The sequence below is a fragment of the Montipora foliosa genome, chromosome 5 (assembly GCF_036669935.1).
Source record: "Montipora foliosa isolate CH-2021 chromosome 5, ASM3666993v2, whole genome shotgun sequence".
Classification (NCBI taxonomy): domain Eukaryota; kingdom Metazoa; phylum Cnidaria; class Anthozoa; order Scleractinia; family Acroporidae; genus Montipora; species Montipora foliosa.
In genome coordinates this window covers 25,632,694-25,647,693 of record NC_090873.1, presented here as the reverse complement: position 1 = coordinate 25,647,693, position 15,000 = coordinate 25,632,694, and the positions used below count along the sequence as shown (strand labels likewise).

General features: G+C 38.2%; 1 protein-coding gene across 2 annotated transcripts in view; it reads right to left on the bottom strand.

Annotated features, from left to right (window-relative positions):
* Positions 1-13,773, bottom strand: part of LOC138003804 (anthrax toxin receptor 2-like) — a 113,535-nt gene extending 99,762 nt beyond the window's left edge. For both annotated transcript variants that reach the window (XM_068850050.1, XM_068850049.1), the window contains exons 1-9: positions 13,407-13,773; positions 12,595-12,672; positions 9,871-9,948; positions 8,861-8,942; positions 6,000-6,027; positions 4,715-4,785; positions 2,571-2,639; positions 914-997; positions 75-135 (exon numbers count right to left, since the gene is read on the bottom strand). In XM_068850050.1, the coding sequence (XP_068706151.1) occupies positions 75-135; positions 914-997; positions 2,571-2,639; positions 4,715-4,785; positions 6,000-6,027; positions 8,861-8,942; positions 9,871-9,948; positions 12,595-12,672; positions 13,407-13,519 (664 nt within the window). In that variant the 5' untranslated portion in view covers positions 13,520-13,773. The remainder of the gene's footprint in view (positions 1-74; positions 136-913; positions 998-2,570; positions 2,640-4,714; positions 4,786-5,999; positions 6,028-8,860; positions 8,943-9,870; positions 9,949-12,594; positions 12,673-13,406) is intronic.
* Positions 13,774-15,000: the final 1,227 nt, after the last annotated feature.

The following is a 15,000-nucleotide window of genomic DNA, read 5'->3' as shown; positions in this document are numbered from 1 at the left end:
GAAACAAGAATGGCGACTAAAACTCTTGCTGCAAGTGAATTAACAACGCAGTGAGAATGGTAGCAACGTTTTACCTCCTAAACACGCTTGCTTGGGATTAACAGAGGTCAGCTCAACGCAAGATTTGTTCGCAATCTATAGAAAGAAAGAAAACCAGAACTTACATTACTCAAAGTATTCTTCGCAGTTGTTTTCTTGCATGTCACGAAACAGGAAAGCGTTGCGTGACAAGTGAAAAATGGCGGAAGGGGTGGAGACGATACCACTCGTATCTCAGCACAATAGAGACTGATCCCTTACGAGACCATAAGGCATGTTTTCAATCGAAACAAAAGAACGTGTGTGCACAAGAATCGAGTTCCACGGTAACCGTAGCACCAATTTCAAAACCAATCGAATGTAATGTGATTTTTTCGCAAACGTTCTTCCCACACGCACGCTTTTGAGCCTTCTGCTTATTGTTGCCTTGTTTTCATTGGCTCCTTTGATTGTGCAGCGCGCGCGCCTGGTGTTTATGGTCAAGTCCAGTTAGACGTGGTTAATATCTGGATGGGTGACCCTCTGCGAATACTCCATGCTGTATCTCTTACGGATTTAGGCAGGGATGTTGACCGATCGGATGTGGGCTGAGTTTCAGTCTATCAACCTGACCCGAGGGTTTTCCCGCGGGTATTCCGGTTTCGCTACTTTTCCAGGTAACGGTGGTATGCGACGGGATCATACATGGAATGTGTTGCGGCTACCAAAGGTGCCTTATCTATGGTTGCCACCCGATTTCAATGAGCCGCTCCCTTTGAAATTCAGTCGCCAACACCGTAATGAATTGTGATTAGTAGAGCAAGTTTCGTCTTATTTGGTTTCCCTTTATTACAGAACCTCTACAATAAAATAATACAAGTCAATTAACACTTACGTCATCGGTGAGATTTTTCAACAATTTGTAGTTGGGTTCAGTAAACACAAAGTACTGCGGCGGTTTGTTCGCTAAGCGCTCAAGCTACAAGGTGATCGTAAAATAAGACAGAATTTCACAAACTGAAGTTAAGCCCCCTTCAAACGGTCATGTAGTTGATGATAGTTCAAGCTATCACGTGGGTATGAACACGAACGACCATGCACTTTCATCAACTATTTAACAATTATCCCACGTGCGCGTGTTGGATATGAGATGATATCCAACAAGCGCAAGTGGAATAATTGTTTTATTAAAAACGCCCAAAAATTATGGATAAATATTCCTTACTTTATTCTGTAAAAACAAAAAAGTGATGCGTACAGTTAAGCCTATTTCTCACATGCGACATAACGATCATAATCATAATCATAAGCACGAACATAACGCTGTTATGTCGCTTATGTCTTAGTGGGAACGTCCAGGAACATAATCATAGGCGCCCTTATGATCAACATAATCATAATCATAAGAAAATGATCGACCATTTTCTTATGATTATGATTATGGCTTTGACTATGACTATGTCGCTTTTCTTTGCAGTGGGAACGCGAAAATCATAACGACATAATAAAAAACATAATGACGCAACAAGGTCATTGTGTTTTGGCCAATTAAAGTCTAGGACCAGTACTTTCGGGTCGGTTCATTTTCAAGATGGCGGCCAGTTTCGAGGAAAAGCTTCACGTTTTTAGAGCGGCCGTCCCCACTAGAACATAAGAAGCTGATGTTTATGTTTATGATTATGATTATGCTTATGATCCTTATGTCGCCAGTGGGAACTAAGCTTTACTGATATTTGTAGGGCATGGTATAGTAGCTCATATACCATAAGCCAATCAAAACTCTAGAATTGCATTACCCAATGATCTAGTTTTTAATGATCCCAATACACCTTATTCCAAAATGGCCGCTGATTTATGCGGATACAAATTGGCCCTTGTTGCCTCGTTCAAGATAAAATATTCTTTTGTATTTTAAGCTTAAGAACGAGGCATCAAGGGCTAATTTGAATAAAAACAAAAGAATATTTAAATGGCGGCCATTTTGGAATAAGGTGTATAGGGCATTTCCGAGTTGCAGTTTGTCTCGGTTTCGAAGTGACTCCTGGTGCTCAACTATTGAAAGGGAAATGAGTTTGATTTGCATGGGAATACGCAACTCATTTCCATTTGAATGGTTGTGTATCAGGACTCGCTTTGAAACTGAGGCATGCAGCAACTCTGGAATGGTCTATTAGATAATAAGCTCAATAATGCCTGCATTTTGTTTAGTTCTCACTTATGATCTATTGAAGGTCAGACACAGCTGACGTCGTTTTGGTCCAAAACCCGTGGACCGTTTTGAGATGAACAAGGCATGCCAGCCCACATATAGATCACTAATGACACAGTAGACTTTGCGCATGTTCTTACAAACTGAAAGGTATAGAATATATGTATATGAAATGATTGAAATGCGGAAATTGAAGTACATAAGAGTTACAAATTTTGCGTGTATGATTAAAGTACAGAGATGGTCGCAGTTTGTGTCAGGTAAATGGCATTCAGTGAAAGAAAAGAACAAAGCTATTACAATTAAACATTATAAAGCTTTTACTGGACAAAACTGAACGTACATCATTTCTGACAAAAGCTGCAATCCCAATAACATAAACTGCGGCTCCAGCTTGTCTTGCTTTTTTGGTCTAATATAATGAAATAAGCGAAAGACTAATAAGGCATTGAAAGGACTGCAGTAGCTAATTTGCCAAAAATTATTACATAATTTTCAGCCAGCCCACCTAAACTAAAAAACAAAGATAAAAGAAAACAAAACAGGAAATGAGAAATGGGAAATTACCTAAGGTATCAGCAAGGAAAATAACAAATGGGTTCCTTTGGAGCAATAATTAAGTTTAAATCCCCTTGCTCCGTCATTTAATTGACAATATTATTATTAAATATAAGCATAATGTAAATAAATTTTATTGTCACTGTTCCCCTTTAAACTTATAAGTTTATAAGTGAGTTGACCATGTAATTTTTTTCAGCTGCCCTTGTTTTACGTGACGGCGTTATGGCACCAAATGAAACACCAATGATCGCTAAATGATGTGACGTAGTGGGTTACCATGACAACAAAATAGCCATCTCAAAACACCCTATACTTTGTCTTTGAACGCGTAAATCTCAAAAACGAATTCGGTGATCCGCATTTTTTTATTGCTGGAGCGTGAAAAGCAGGCTAAGATAAAACTCTACGCAAAGTTGAAAAAATTCTCTGGAGCAGATTCATAGCCACCTTCCCAACTGGAAAATTTGAAGGTGGATCTGAATCTGCTCCAGGGGTTTTTTTTAATCCTTCCAATACGACATTCCCTCCAAATTGTTGAAACCGGTTCCAGCCACCTTAAACGCAGCTTTTTACTATCTCGGCCAATCAAACAACAGTGTTTTAGATCCCCTGTATGGCTCTAAAGACCATGATGTCGGAAACTTCACCAGCTAGACGAAAGGTAAGGATAAAGCCAAGGTAAACCACTGATATTAAGAATGCAACCAAAAGTCGATAAAATAACTCTCAAAGCTCGTAAGCCACTCATGAACGCACCGCGGGCCTATTTTTTATGTTACTGTTGTAGCCGCTTGATTTATTCTGCCTGGAGATGCTTAACTTGACAGTGGGAGACAGGGACACCCAACTAGTACATACTTTTAGGAAAATAATTATATGTATCTGTTTGAAAGGAAGGAAGGTGGGATAGACTAATCAAATAATTATTGGAAGTCAGACTTTCGAGGCACACTAAGATTTTGGACATTTTTCTGAGGGGATTTCCTAGAAATGTCTGAAAAGTAGAGAAGAGTAGAGATTTGGAAAAACCACATTACGTGAAGATTTATAACTTCTATCAATTTTGCCAAAGTTTGCAGTGTGAGAATCAGATTTTTAAGGAAAAGCTAGAGGACTATGTGATGTAAAATTTTCGATCAGATCCGTCATGATTGCTAGTACTTTCAAGAGAGAAAACTGAAAAGCCACTTCGAAATTTTTACAGACCTTAATTTCCCCTAGAACATCCGAACAGATAAATATTATGTAGAGCAGCTACAAACTCACTAAACAAGCTCTGTAATTGCTCCCGAGCTTTTAAAGCATTGTGAAAACCATTTTAGGTAATTTTGACCAATTGTAAGACAGCCAGTCATTAGATGCCCCTGAAGAGAGGTTAAGATTGCCTTCTTAAAAAAGATGCAGGCATGTCTGGTTCTTAATAAAAGTACTACAGACGAATAAAATAATTATTATTCACTTTTATTACATTTTGAATTTACCACAAATATTGCATTACTAGCATTCTCAATGGCTCACTCAATCCTTTTATTTGCTCACCATATGACTTTCAGTGGAAACTTAATACGGCCTTTGTTTGATAAAATTGAAATGGTCCATAGTTCAATTAAATGTAATAAAACAATAATAATCATTATTATTATTCCAGCATCCTGTCCAAGGAGGTGGGGGGAGGGAATAGCAATACTCTCAGTCACTTCATGCTACTTGAACCCAGGATCAATAACCGGCCATAATGAACCCCTTGGGATCATGGGCGACTTTACGTCTATGCATTTGTTCCATTCACGCCTGTTGGGTATGAGATTTGTAAAAGCCAATTCAACACTTAATGACTTGTCTACTATTTGCCATCTGAAATCCAACTCATGGTCATAATAATATTGTTAGTTAATGGTGTTATTTAGTCATTATGCAATCTCTAACCAGATCAGTGGCTGGTATGATGTCGACAATTCTCCCATCTGTGATTATAATGATAATACTTGCTTGGGTCCCTGCAGACAAAGATAACAATCAAAGGGGATACTAAGAGAAAATCCAAGTGCTTCTAACAGAAGTGGAACCTACACTGTTGGACCTTCCAAATACTCTTTCGGATGCCCTACCACTGAACTAGTCCAATGGCCCAGCTTCTAAAAGTCTTCTGTAGGTTATAGCATCTCAACAAATACTGTAACTGGTGGGTGATGGGATAGACTCATAATTATTCAGATCACTCCGATTTTTTGGTTGCATGCGTGAGTCACCATTGGTATTATCCCCTATCTCTTGAAATGCACAATCCCCTTTGTCACAATCGGAGCAGCACCATACAGTACTGAAATACAATAGTACCGGTTTATTTTATAGTTGACACTGAAGCTGCCCCTGCTGCTAAGTATACTTGTATGCAGAATTCAATGTGTCCAGGGCCCAGGTAGAGGAATGGCCGTTTACATACCAAGCAGCTTTAGCATAGGGGAATAATAATTATTATTCATGTTGAAGTGGGGAAAGAACAAATCCCTTTATTAGTACTGAATTTGAAAACGGTGTTGCATACTGGTAGTTTCGCGTCGTTGGAAATGTAAAAGGTTTGATCATCATGGCGGACATGGTGGTATAAATATAGAAACAGAAACTAATGGAAACGAAAGGTTAATTTTTACAAAAATTTTGCCACCATTAGAAATGTAACATACTGAAAAGGATGAAGTTTATTAGTTTTAATTTGGAGCAGCACCATACAGTACTGAAATATATATATTAAGTTAAATACAGGCTGCAGTGCCTCTTAGGACGGCTGTTCTAGCCATTATGAATAAAAAGCAGCAAAAATCCATGTTTCCTTCGCTTAAGAACCCAATTAGAAGAAATAAAAATTGTGACAGAAACTATATGCAACCCTTGCAAGTTATTCACACTGGACAATATTCATTCTCATCCTAGAGTCTGTGGTTCCTTCAGTCTGCACCAAGAATGACAACCTCCAGCTAAATCCTAAAAATACGCAGTCCCAGGAAAGCATGCTTTTGTAACCATAATCATGACAAACCGATAGCAGAGAAGCTGAAAGTCGACATATGGACTTCCTAGCTTGGAACTGGTTACGTGGAGTTCTTTATTCTCCATGCAGACCAAATAAATTGCCTCTCCTTGGAACAAGAATGGACAAAATTATTATTTAAATAAAATAGTGATTAATGAACAATAGTGATTTCTTACTCACCACCAAGTTCCTTGATTTGATCATTTGCCTTAGAAAAGAAATGGAAATAAATCCAATTGAGAAGTCAAGAAAAATTTAATTGCACCTTGTTGCTTGAACCATGGACACACCTCTTAATTTCCCTGTTATCAAAAGTTGAACTTGATTGATTGATTGATTGACGGATTGATTTAAGTTTTACCATGTTGAGGCTGTCGGACACAACTGGGTGAGGCTCCAGTTACAGTACAATGTGCCTTTCTGAGACCAGTACACAACACTCTTTGCAATAATGCTGGGTTCTTTAACAGCCTACAGAATTTACTAATGAGGGCTGTGAGACGTGGCTTAAGGTTAATATCGTCTTTATCAGAGAAGACTTTCAAGTGTAACCATAAAATTTTATGGAGGCTGTTATAACAAAGGCAGCACTTTCTCCTCAGTTATATTTTAAGACCCTAAATGTTGGTCCACCAAAGGTTCAAACTTCCTGCATGGTAGCTGTCCAATTCTCTTGACAAAGAAATCAGAATATTAAAAAACTACCGGTATTGTTTCATTTATCTCGGATAGTGATTGAATTCAACATTATTAAAGCTAGACCTTCGGCAGAGAAAAATCAGGACTAGATCTTTGTTTCCACCTACACTGTAGGAAGTGGGTGTCGGTATTATATATCAGAGGTTGTGTGTGTTATCATCTCAAGTGATTTCATTTTTGAATTTTTTTTATGAGGGTGCACTTATTTTAACTAATGAAAGGTCTCTACCTTATATGTTCCCAACAAAAATTGTGAGGAACCCATTGACAACCAGAGAGCGAAAAGAAAATAATGTAGTATAATGTTTGGCAAAATCCTGCCAATCCCAGTTGCATCTTAAGACATTTAGCTCCCTTTATCACTCTTGGTCATGACTCAATGAAACAACAAAAGTGTAGAAACCCTAGTCAGCTGCTTTATAAAAATTGTATAAAATTACTGGTATGAGATTTTAAACTTTTAATTACAAACTTTTTATGAGTTTTAAAAAAAAGTTATAAAACAGCTGACTAGGGAAGAAGTCTCTTATGATGGTTTCCTCATTAGTGGTTTCACCCATCCACTGCTACAGAAGGTCGAGTGCCAAGGATAATCTTGTCTAAAAATAGCTGGAGTTTCCTTATGCTGCATCTGCAAAGGGAGATGGAAGGGTTCCAGCTGATAGGTTTAACCATTGACCAGTTGGCTCATCGGGCTACTGTGTGGGAGGTTGCAGGATCAAAAACTCTGGATAGAATAACGCTCAATAACTGAGGAGAACTTAAGTGCTGCCTCAGGGTTCGTACTCTTTAAGTTAAGAGTTTTTCAAATTTCATGACTTTCCATGACCTTTTCCATGACTTTTTCCAGTTTTCCATGCCCTAAAGTTTACATGTAGCTGCCAGTTTTGAAAATTGTCAAAATCGTCCTTGTTTTTGGGGTATTTTCTGACATAACTCGCCTGCTTTTTATTTGGTCCTTGCTTCCACTTCTGCAATAATTTACGTACCACACTTAACTATAATTTTCCATGACTTTCCATGACTGACAATTAAATTCCATGACTTTCCAGGCCTGGAAACTGAAATACTTCAATTCCATGACTTTCCAGGTTTTCCATGACCCTTACAAACCCTGTGCCTTTGCAAAAACCAATGACGTACATCTGCAAATGGTTAGACTCTCTATTCTTCTTGGATAAGGGCAATAAATCGTAGGCCCTGTCTCACAACCTTCAAAGTTCATAACCCTGTGAGACGTACAGAAGAACCCACACAATATTTGCACAGAGTACAGCATGGAGCTCCCAGTGTTGTGGTCTGTCCTCTACGGTATAGCTAGACGACTGTAAGTTAGAAACTGTGAAAGGTTAATTGTGGCTCCCTTTCTAAAATGGAGTTATTTTATCGTATGATATCTAGAGTGATAGTTTTGACATCCCATCCCATTTACAAGAATTACAAGTGAAGGCTTCTTATCAGCAAAAAAAGAGCTTGCTCTTGCAGAGATGAGTGAGGGAGTCTAGTGACATGAGCAATAATTATTTATTTCTGCTGTTGAGATGGGAAGAAGCTTTGAGTTGATTAGCAGAGGGTGAGTAGAAGTAATAAATTATGTGTACAGAAAATGCACAAAACAAGTACAAATATTCTATGATATTGTACAGTTAGTTATTGTACACTTGGTTATTGTACAGTAGAGAACCTGCTTGACTAGTTTAGGTGCTGACGTTTGCCCAGTGCTTCCCACACGAGGTCCCATGATTTATGCGTCCAATGGTCAATGAGTCAATGAGTCATGAGTCAATGAGACTCACAGTCAATATAGCAATAATTTATTGATTAAGCCTAAGCCCTTGTTTCAGTGATTAGGCCTAAGCACTCTCTGAAATTTTAGCTTTCATTTTATAGGTTAGGGTAACTGCACTAACTGATTGACTCATTGACTCATGACTCATTGACTAATTGATTCATTGACTCATAAAATAATACTTGATACTCTTCTCACACACACAAATCTGTCACACTTTCTTGGTTGTTTGTACACATTCTCATTGTTTGTAATTGACTCGCACTAGTGGACCATTAAAATACAACCCAACTCGCAAAATTACTCAGCGATACTACAATCCAAAACATCTCATAAGATATATTTATTGGACATGCAGTTGTATTGCAAGCCCAATATGTCGTCTTCTGCAATAAATGGAATTTTAAAGCTTCTTCCCTGTCTTTAGTGGTAGCATGCAGCCCTTTATTGTTACTGTCATGTAAGACACAGCTGTTAAATTTTAAGCTGTTTAATGCATGCTTTCTGGTAAAATATTTGCCAGTTGTTTGACAGCACATCAGAGTCTACATACCATTTCCAGAGCTTTAGCCAATCTTGTGCCCCCACCAGTATTCACCTTCCGTAATTCTGCCAGTCCTTTGTTTATCTTTGCTCTAAAATTGAGAAGCAAATGAACCATAATTTACAAGTGTTATTATAATGGGCTGAGGTGTCCTGTATTGTGAAATGTTGAGTTGGATGCTAAGGCACCAGTATTTCAGTGGCCATTATTTTTGTTTCACACTTTTTTTCAGTTATGATTGACATTCTTGTGTTCTGTTGTACTCCACTGAGGAAATGGAGATCTATGCACGCGTGAAGTAGTTTCCATAGGCCTGTGCATATATGTCATTGAGATGATTTTTTATGTAAATGCGAGGGTCTGGACGCATGTCCTTTCATATCATTATCATCACCATCATCATCATTGTCATCATATCTTTTTATGCCCTTGGATTTTTGAGCAGCTTGGTGTAGCTATAGTACCTCCACGGATTTGACTCCCAACCATGAAAATAATATGTCCACAAAGGACAGACTACATTACACCAGTAAACTTTACCCTAAACTTTGCAAAATATAGTGTGTGGCTGCTTTTATGTACAGTGCATGTAAAACAGCGTGGTTAAAAACATTGAAGGGTCGTGAGACAGGGCCAACAGTTTGTCATCCTTATCCAAGAAGACTAGAGAGTCTACCCATTTGCAGTTGTCATTATAAAAGTAGCACATTCTCCTCAGTTATTCCCTGTGTGTTGGTTCGGCTGGAGTTTTGATCCCACAACCTCGCACAAGGCAGTCTGGTGCTCAACCAACTGACTGGTTGGTGGGTACATGTATTGATGACATTCTTGTGTACAGTATCATGCCTTGTTGTAACTTGTTTTCATAATCCAAAGGATAAATAAAAAACAATATACCAGTACATGTACATGTGTAATAAGTAGGGCACAAATATTGACTGTAGTAACCATTTCCTGATTAACCCCCATAATTCTGTGAACTCAATATACCTTGACTATTTCTTCACAAAAAAACTCACCTGTCACCTGTCAATCTCAATACAGTTTCTGTAAGACTGATTTCCGAAAAAGTAATAAACGACACGCGCACACCTGTGCTGGATATAACATAGGAAAAGTGATATGAATGTACATCTTGAACTTAGTTGAATGCTAATTAAAACAAGTTAACCACCACGAGCCCTAGCCTGGTCACAGGTCAAGCAGTACAGGGTTGAGCCGTTGGTAGTTAAAGGGTGACACAGGGGTTTCAACAAGGAGTGAAGTTGGCAGCTGGCTTAAGTAGAATAACTGACTTTATTAGAACTGGTCCTAGATGAAAAGGAGAATTCTGATTGGTTCTCTGAGCTGTCCAAATTTTGCAGCATATATAGGTTGCCAAACTTTTCCCATTTTCTGTTTTCATTTTCTTTGACATAAAAAGAAAAATGCCAGGAATGTTTAATTTTTTTTTGGTCATGTGAGTTCCAGTGCAAATTTTACATGTACCTCCCAGATTATCGAGATTATCGATGCAAAGCTTGTGTTCGTGCTCTTATGACGTATGAGTCATGCTTCTGGTTTACTTGTACACAAACGTTTTGTTCAGAGCACTTTCACTTGCACGCTGAAAGATGAGATTAATACTATTCGGCTTTGTCTGTACCGAACGTTCTTGTTTGATGTGTGGTGCAAGATAAACAGTGATAGTCTGGCACAAAATTTTAAGCCTTGTTAGCTGGAAATTCGTTTTGCTGCCACATGTCCAATGTTTTCCCTGAGGATAATTCGCCTCAAGGATTCCAACCAATATTTCCCAGTACGGACCTCACACTACTTCAATAATATCTATGCACTCTTAGGGGTGTCTGTGGGCATGCCATTTTTAAAAGAATGCTCCCAAATGCCACATTTCAAAAGCAAAATTGATGATCATGTTTAGATGACTTTGTGTTGTCATTTTCCAAAAATAAATACTGTCCAGTTATTAACCGAGAGTGAAGTCATAACAGGGAAATCTCCGACCAAGGCCTTGATGTATGGACTGAGCAATAGCGAGGTCAATACATCAAGGCTGAGGTCTGAGATTTCTCTGTAATGAGTAATTTTCTTTAAGTTATTTAAAATATTATATTTGTACTTTGTCCATATTGTTTGTTGTTTTCACCCACATGCTCATAGCTTTTAGTCTCAACTCAAAAGAACCGTCGAGCCAAGAAAAATTTTCATAATGCCCGGTCATTACAAGAAAATCTTGCCCACTCAACAGCCAATCAGAGCACGCGTACTATTGTAGCCATATAATTAAGAGTTTTAATCTTCCATTTGAAAGTATCTGCCTTTGATTTTCTCAATTAGGAAAATGAAGTAGCCTCCAGCCTTTTCGTCGACTGTGATGACCGCACTCATTAAAACCACTGTAGCTGTCTCATGGAGAGTACATGTAGCTAAGAAATGCCAAAAGGGTCAAACAGAAGTGAAAACAGTCAAATAGTAAAGTGGTCAGCAGCCAAATGGATAAGTTTGGGTTCACATTGATTGTTGCAGCTTTGTCACAGCACGGCAGGTTTCTTTTACAGGTCATGGGTCACAGGTCACAGGTCATTGTTTTACTAATACAGAAAGCATCCTAAACAGTCATACAAGCTAACCTTAGGCCTAATTAGACCTAAAGAAAAGTTTTTAGGCCTAAGGTTAGCTATTATGAATGTTTAGGATGCTTTCTGTATAAGTAAAACAATGACCTGTGACCTGTAAAAGAAACCTGCCGGTCACAGCAATATTCCACAATGTCTCAGGAAGTTTGTGGTGGCATTGAGCATCTGGTCAGCCAGGCCACTTTCCTCGAAGTCAAAGTCTAAATTCTAATTTTTAATGGTTTCATCCTCTTGGAATAAGCCACTTAAGAACCAAAAGTTCATAGAATTCAGGGAAATCAGAGTTGGAGAAGTTTATTCAGGGGTACCCAACAAGAATATAGTTCAAAACCACTTAAACATAGCATTGTTAAAAGTATTTTATTATTTAAAGGGTAGATATAGGCATATTTTTATCCCCTAAAAATTTTTCATCTGTTCGGATTTCCTTGCTGAAAGTCTAGTGATCCAAAAATGATAGGGATCAAAACTTACCTTTTCAAAAATTTCAGCCAGAAAAAAGGCTCCCGAAAATTCTACAGTGTAGGTGACCTTTTTAGAATAAAAATGTTCGAAAATCCTAGGAGAGGCAGGCAAGCAAGAAATTTTACAACAAATGTTCCAAAAATTCTAGATCTCAAATTGTCTTCCGAACAGATATTATCCAAAAATTGACAATGGGTGCCCCTGTTTATTAGTTTTTTTTCTATTTTACATGTGTTACCCTCTTTAAATAAAGTTTGATTGATTGATTGATTGAACAGTAGTCCAATGTTATCATAAAACTTGTTATTTGATTTTCATTTTTATTTTGTACTTCGCAATTCATTGGGCCAGATTATTTTGTTTTGTAGCTCCATATTGGGCAATCAAGCCTCAAACTTTTAGTTGCCATGGTACATGTTAAGTCATCAGAGGTGACCTGGCGACTGCTAAGTTTTTAGCCCTGTTATATTATAATACTATTATTAGAGTACAATATACTGCCTCGTTTTTGTAAACAACAAGTAACAATGCCAGCTGCAGGTTAGCTAGGGGTTAGAATTAACAAATGAATGAAAACCTTACAGTCAATGCAGGCTGACATATTAGATTCATACTATATACACTGGACATTAATCAACTTACCCAGCAAAATTGTTTACTGTGTTTTCAACAAAATCAACAGTCTGGCCATGAAAATGGCTTGGAGTGACACTGCCAGATCTGAAAGCATTAATCAAATGTACAAAAAATTAAAAATCCAACTACACGAATGGATTCAGTAAGGGATAAGCTAAATTTAACCCTTTACTGTACTTCTGAGAGGTGTCCCATTGATGAACTGAATCATATGCCATTACCCTGATTAAAACCTGTAGAATTGTCACTCTTACAAGAAAAAGAGTTTATAGGGACATCACGTTCGTAATACACAGCAAGACATTTGCCATTAACACGTGAGACCATCTGGGTGTTGCCCTAAAAGGGAAGGAAGGTTTAGTTTGAGTCATTGACAGGCTTTGAGAAGCAATTTTGCATTCAAAAATGTCCTTGAGGCAATTGTCCTTGCAACAAATTTAAGTTGAATTAGTATACTCTCTTTTAAGTCTAGAGGTTTTTCTCAAGGTGCTTCCTTAGTACCAATAAGTTTAAATGCAATTATTTTTAGTTGATATAATTTCAGTAGAGTCACTAAGTAGTGAGCTGGCACTTAATTCAAGATCATTCTTGTAATCATTGATCATCATCATCAAGCTGAGCTATTTGGGCTGAAATATTATTGTTGATGCTGATTGTTTGTTGTTCATGTAACATTCACAATCTCTATCAGTAATGCTACCACTTAATCTGCACAGTAATGCTACCTGTATAATAATTAAATTAACTACAGCTGAGTATTTTTAGCTCTACGGTTGGGTAATTGAATTATGATTAACCAAAAGGTATGAAGTGCTTACTTGTCTAAGATAAAGTAAATATCAAATCCTCCGAGACATTTCTGCCGGCTGGACACAACACTCGGGAATTGGACGAGAATCGCGATGACAGGAGCAAATTGCCATACAGCCATGTTAGCCTATATGTTGCTTCAGCCAGCTTCAGGTTGAGTCGACTCGCTTTTCAACAGAGTATCGCCCTTCAAACGGAAGGATATTTTGGCCGCACGAGTTCTATTCCATCTACGCAATTTTTATGCTGTCGTTATCAGTAAACGTGAGTCATGAGTCACAAAGCAAAGAAAAATGAGTATCAAATCAATGATCGATCTCTTTGGGTATTCTTCCTTCCGCTTGAACCCTCTTTGGTGTTGGTATTTAGTGCGCTGCAACCAGGCCTTAGCCACGCAGTCAGTCACGCCATGTTCAGCTTGCCCCACGTCACGCAAGTGAAAACATAAAACTCTTACCATTTAGGAAATTGAATCAAGAAATGGAAATGTTATAGAAGAGGAATAAATAAACACCGGATTCAAGTCTCAGGGCTGTGCGATATACCGTACTTATTCGGCGAAATTTATTACTCAAATTTGTAGAGTTTAGTACTGCAGCAGTACACCAACATGGCGGCCGGAAACCTGTACAAACATCTGGGCCCGGTTCCTCGAAAGCCGATTAACTTAATCCAGGATTAGCGTAAACTTTTGTTTCACGTTTTCAACTTTTTGGTGAAAGTTTATTTTGCTTATTTTTGTTTTTCAAGGTTGACGTCTTCTTATGTAAAGTTCTGCCGAAAATCTGCGTTGAACAGCATTTGGGAGTAGAGAAATAAACTGCTTGGTTAATTTTTAATCTTAGATTAGCGTTAATCGGCTTTTGAGGAACTGGGCCCTGGAATTTAGTTTGGCTGAAAACGTGCAAAAAGATGTATTTTCAAAAACCTCTTGAAACTGATCAAGATAAAAACTCAAAAGGCTCTTTAGTTTTGTATTTTATTTTTTTTGTGGCGTCACGTATACGTAGTACCACGAACCGGATGTTTGCTTTGAGCATGCATCTCCTGTTGTATGGCGTTCAATCAATATTTTTCACTCGATGGAAGTTGGCCAACATTACTAATAAATTCATCCTGGCTTGTATCACTGCCAACGGATGTTTCGCTTTGGCTTTTTCTGAGTGACTTTCATCATGAAGGATCGATTACCACTCACTGTTTCAGGAATCGATCGCGGCGAGGATTATTTCAGTCATAAAACGGTCAATAGACCGGTCATTTTCGAGAGGTTACAGTAATTTTCTTCATGTCATAAATTATCCCAGGTTGGGTCCTGTTGTTAGCGAATTGATTTTCAGTCTTTCAACTTGCAGCTAACAAATTTCCGGCGCTCTTCCCACTGTCGGAACGGATCGTGTAACGGGTATAACGAAAATAAATAATAAAAGGAGAGTTAATTATTAAAAGTTCCACTTTGTGAGCGGCATATATGGCTTATGTAGTGCTTTCCGGAGTAGGGGCGTAGGGTCAAAAGAATGGCGGAAATCGAGCCTACTCTCACATTACAGAACTAGACGCTCCATAAAGCGTACACTGGGCTGCCTGTGGTACGTGTTACAC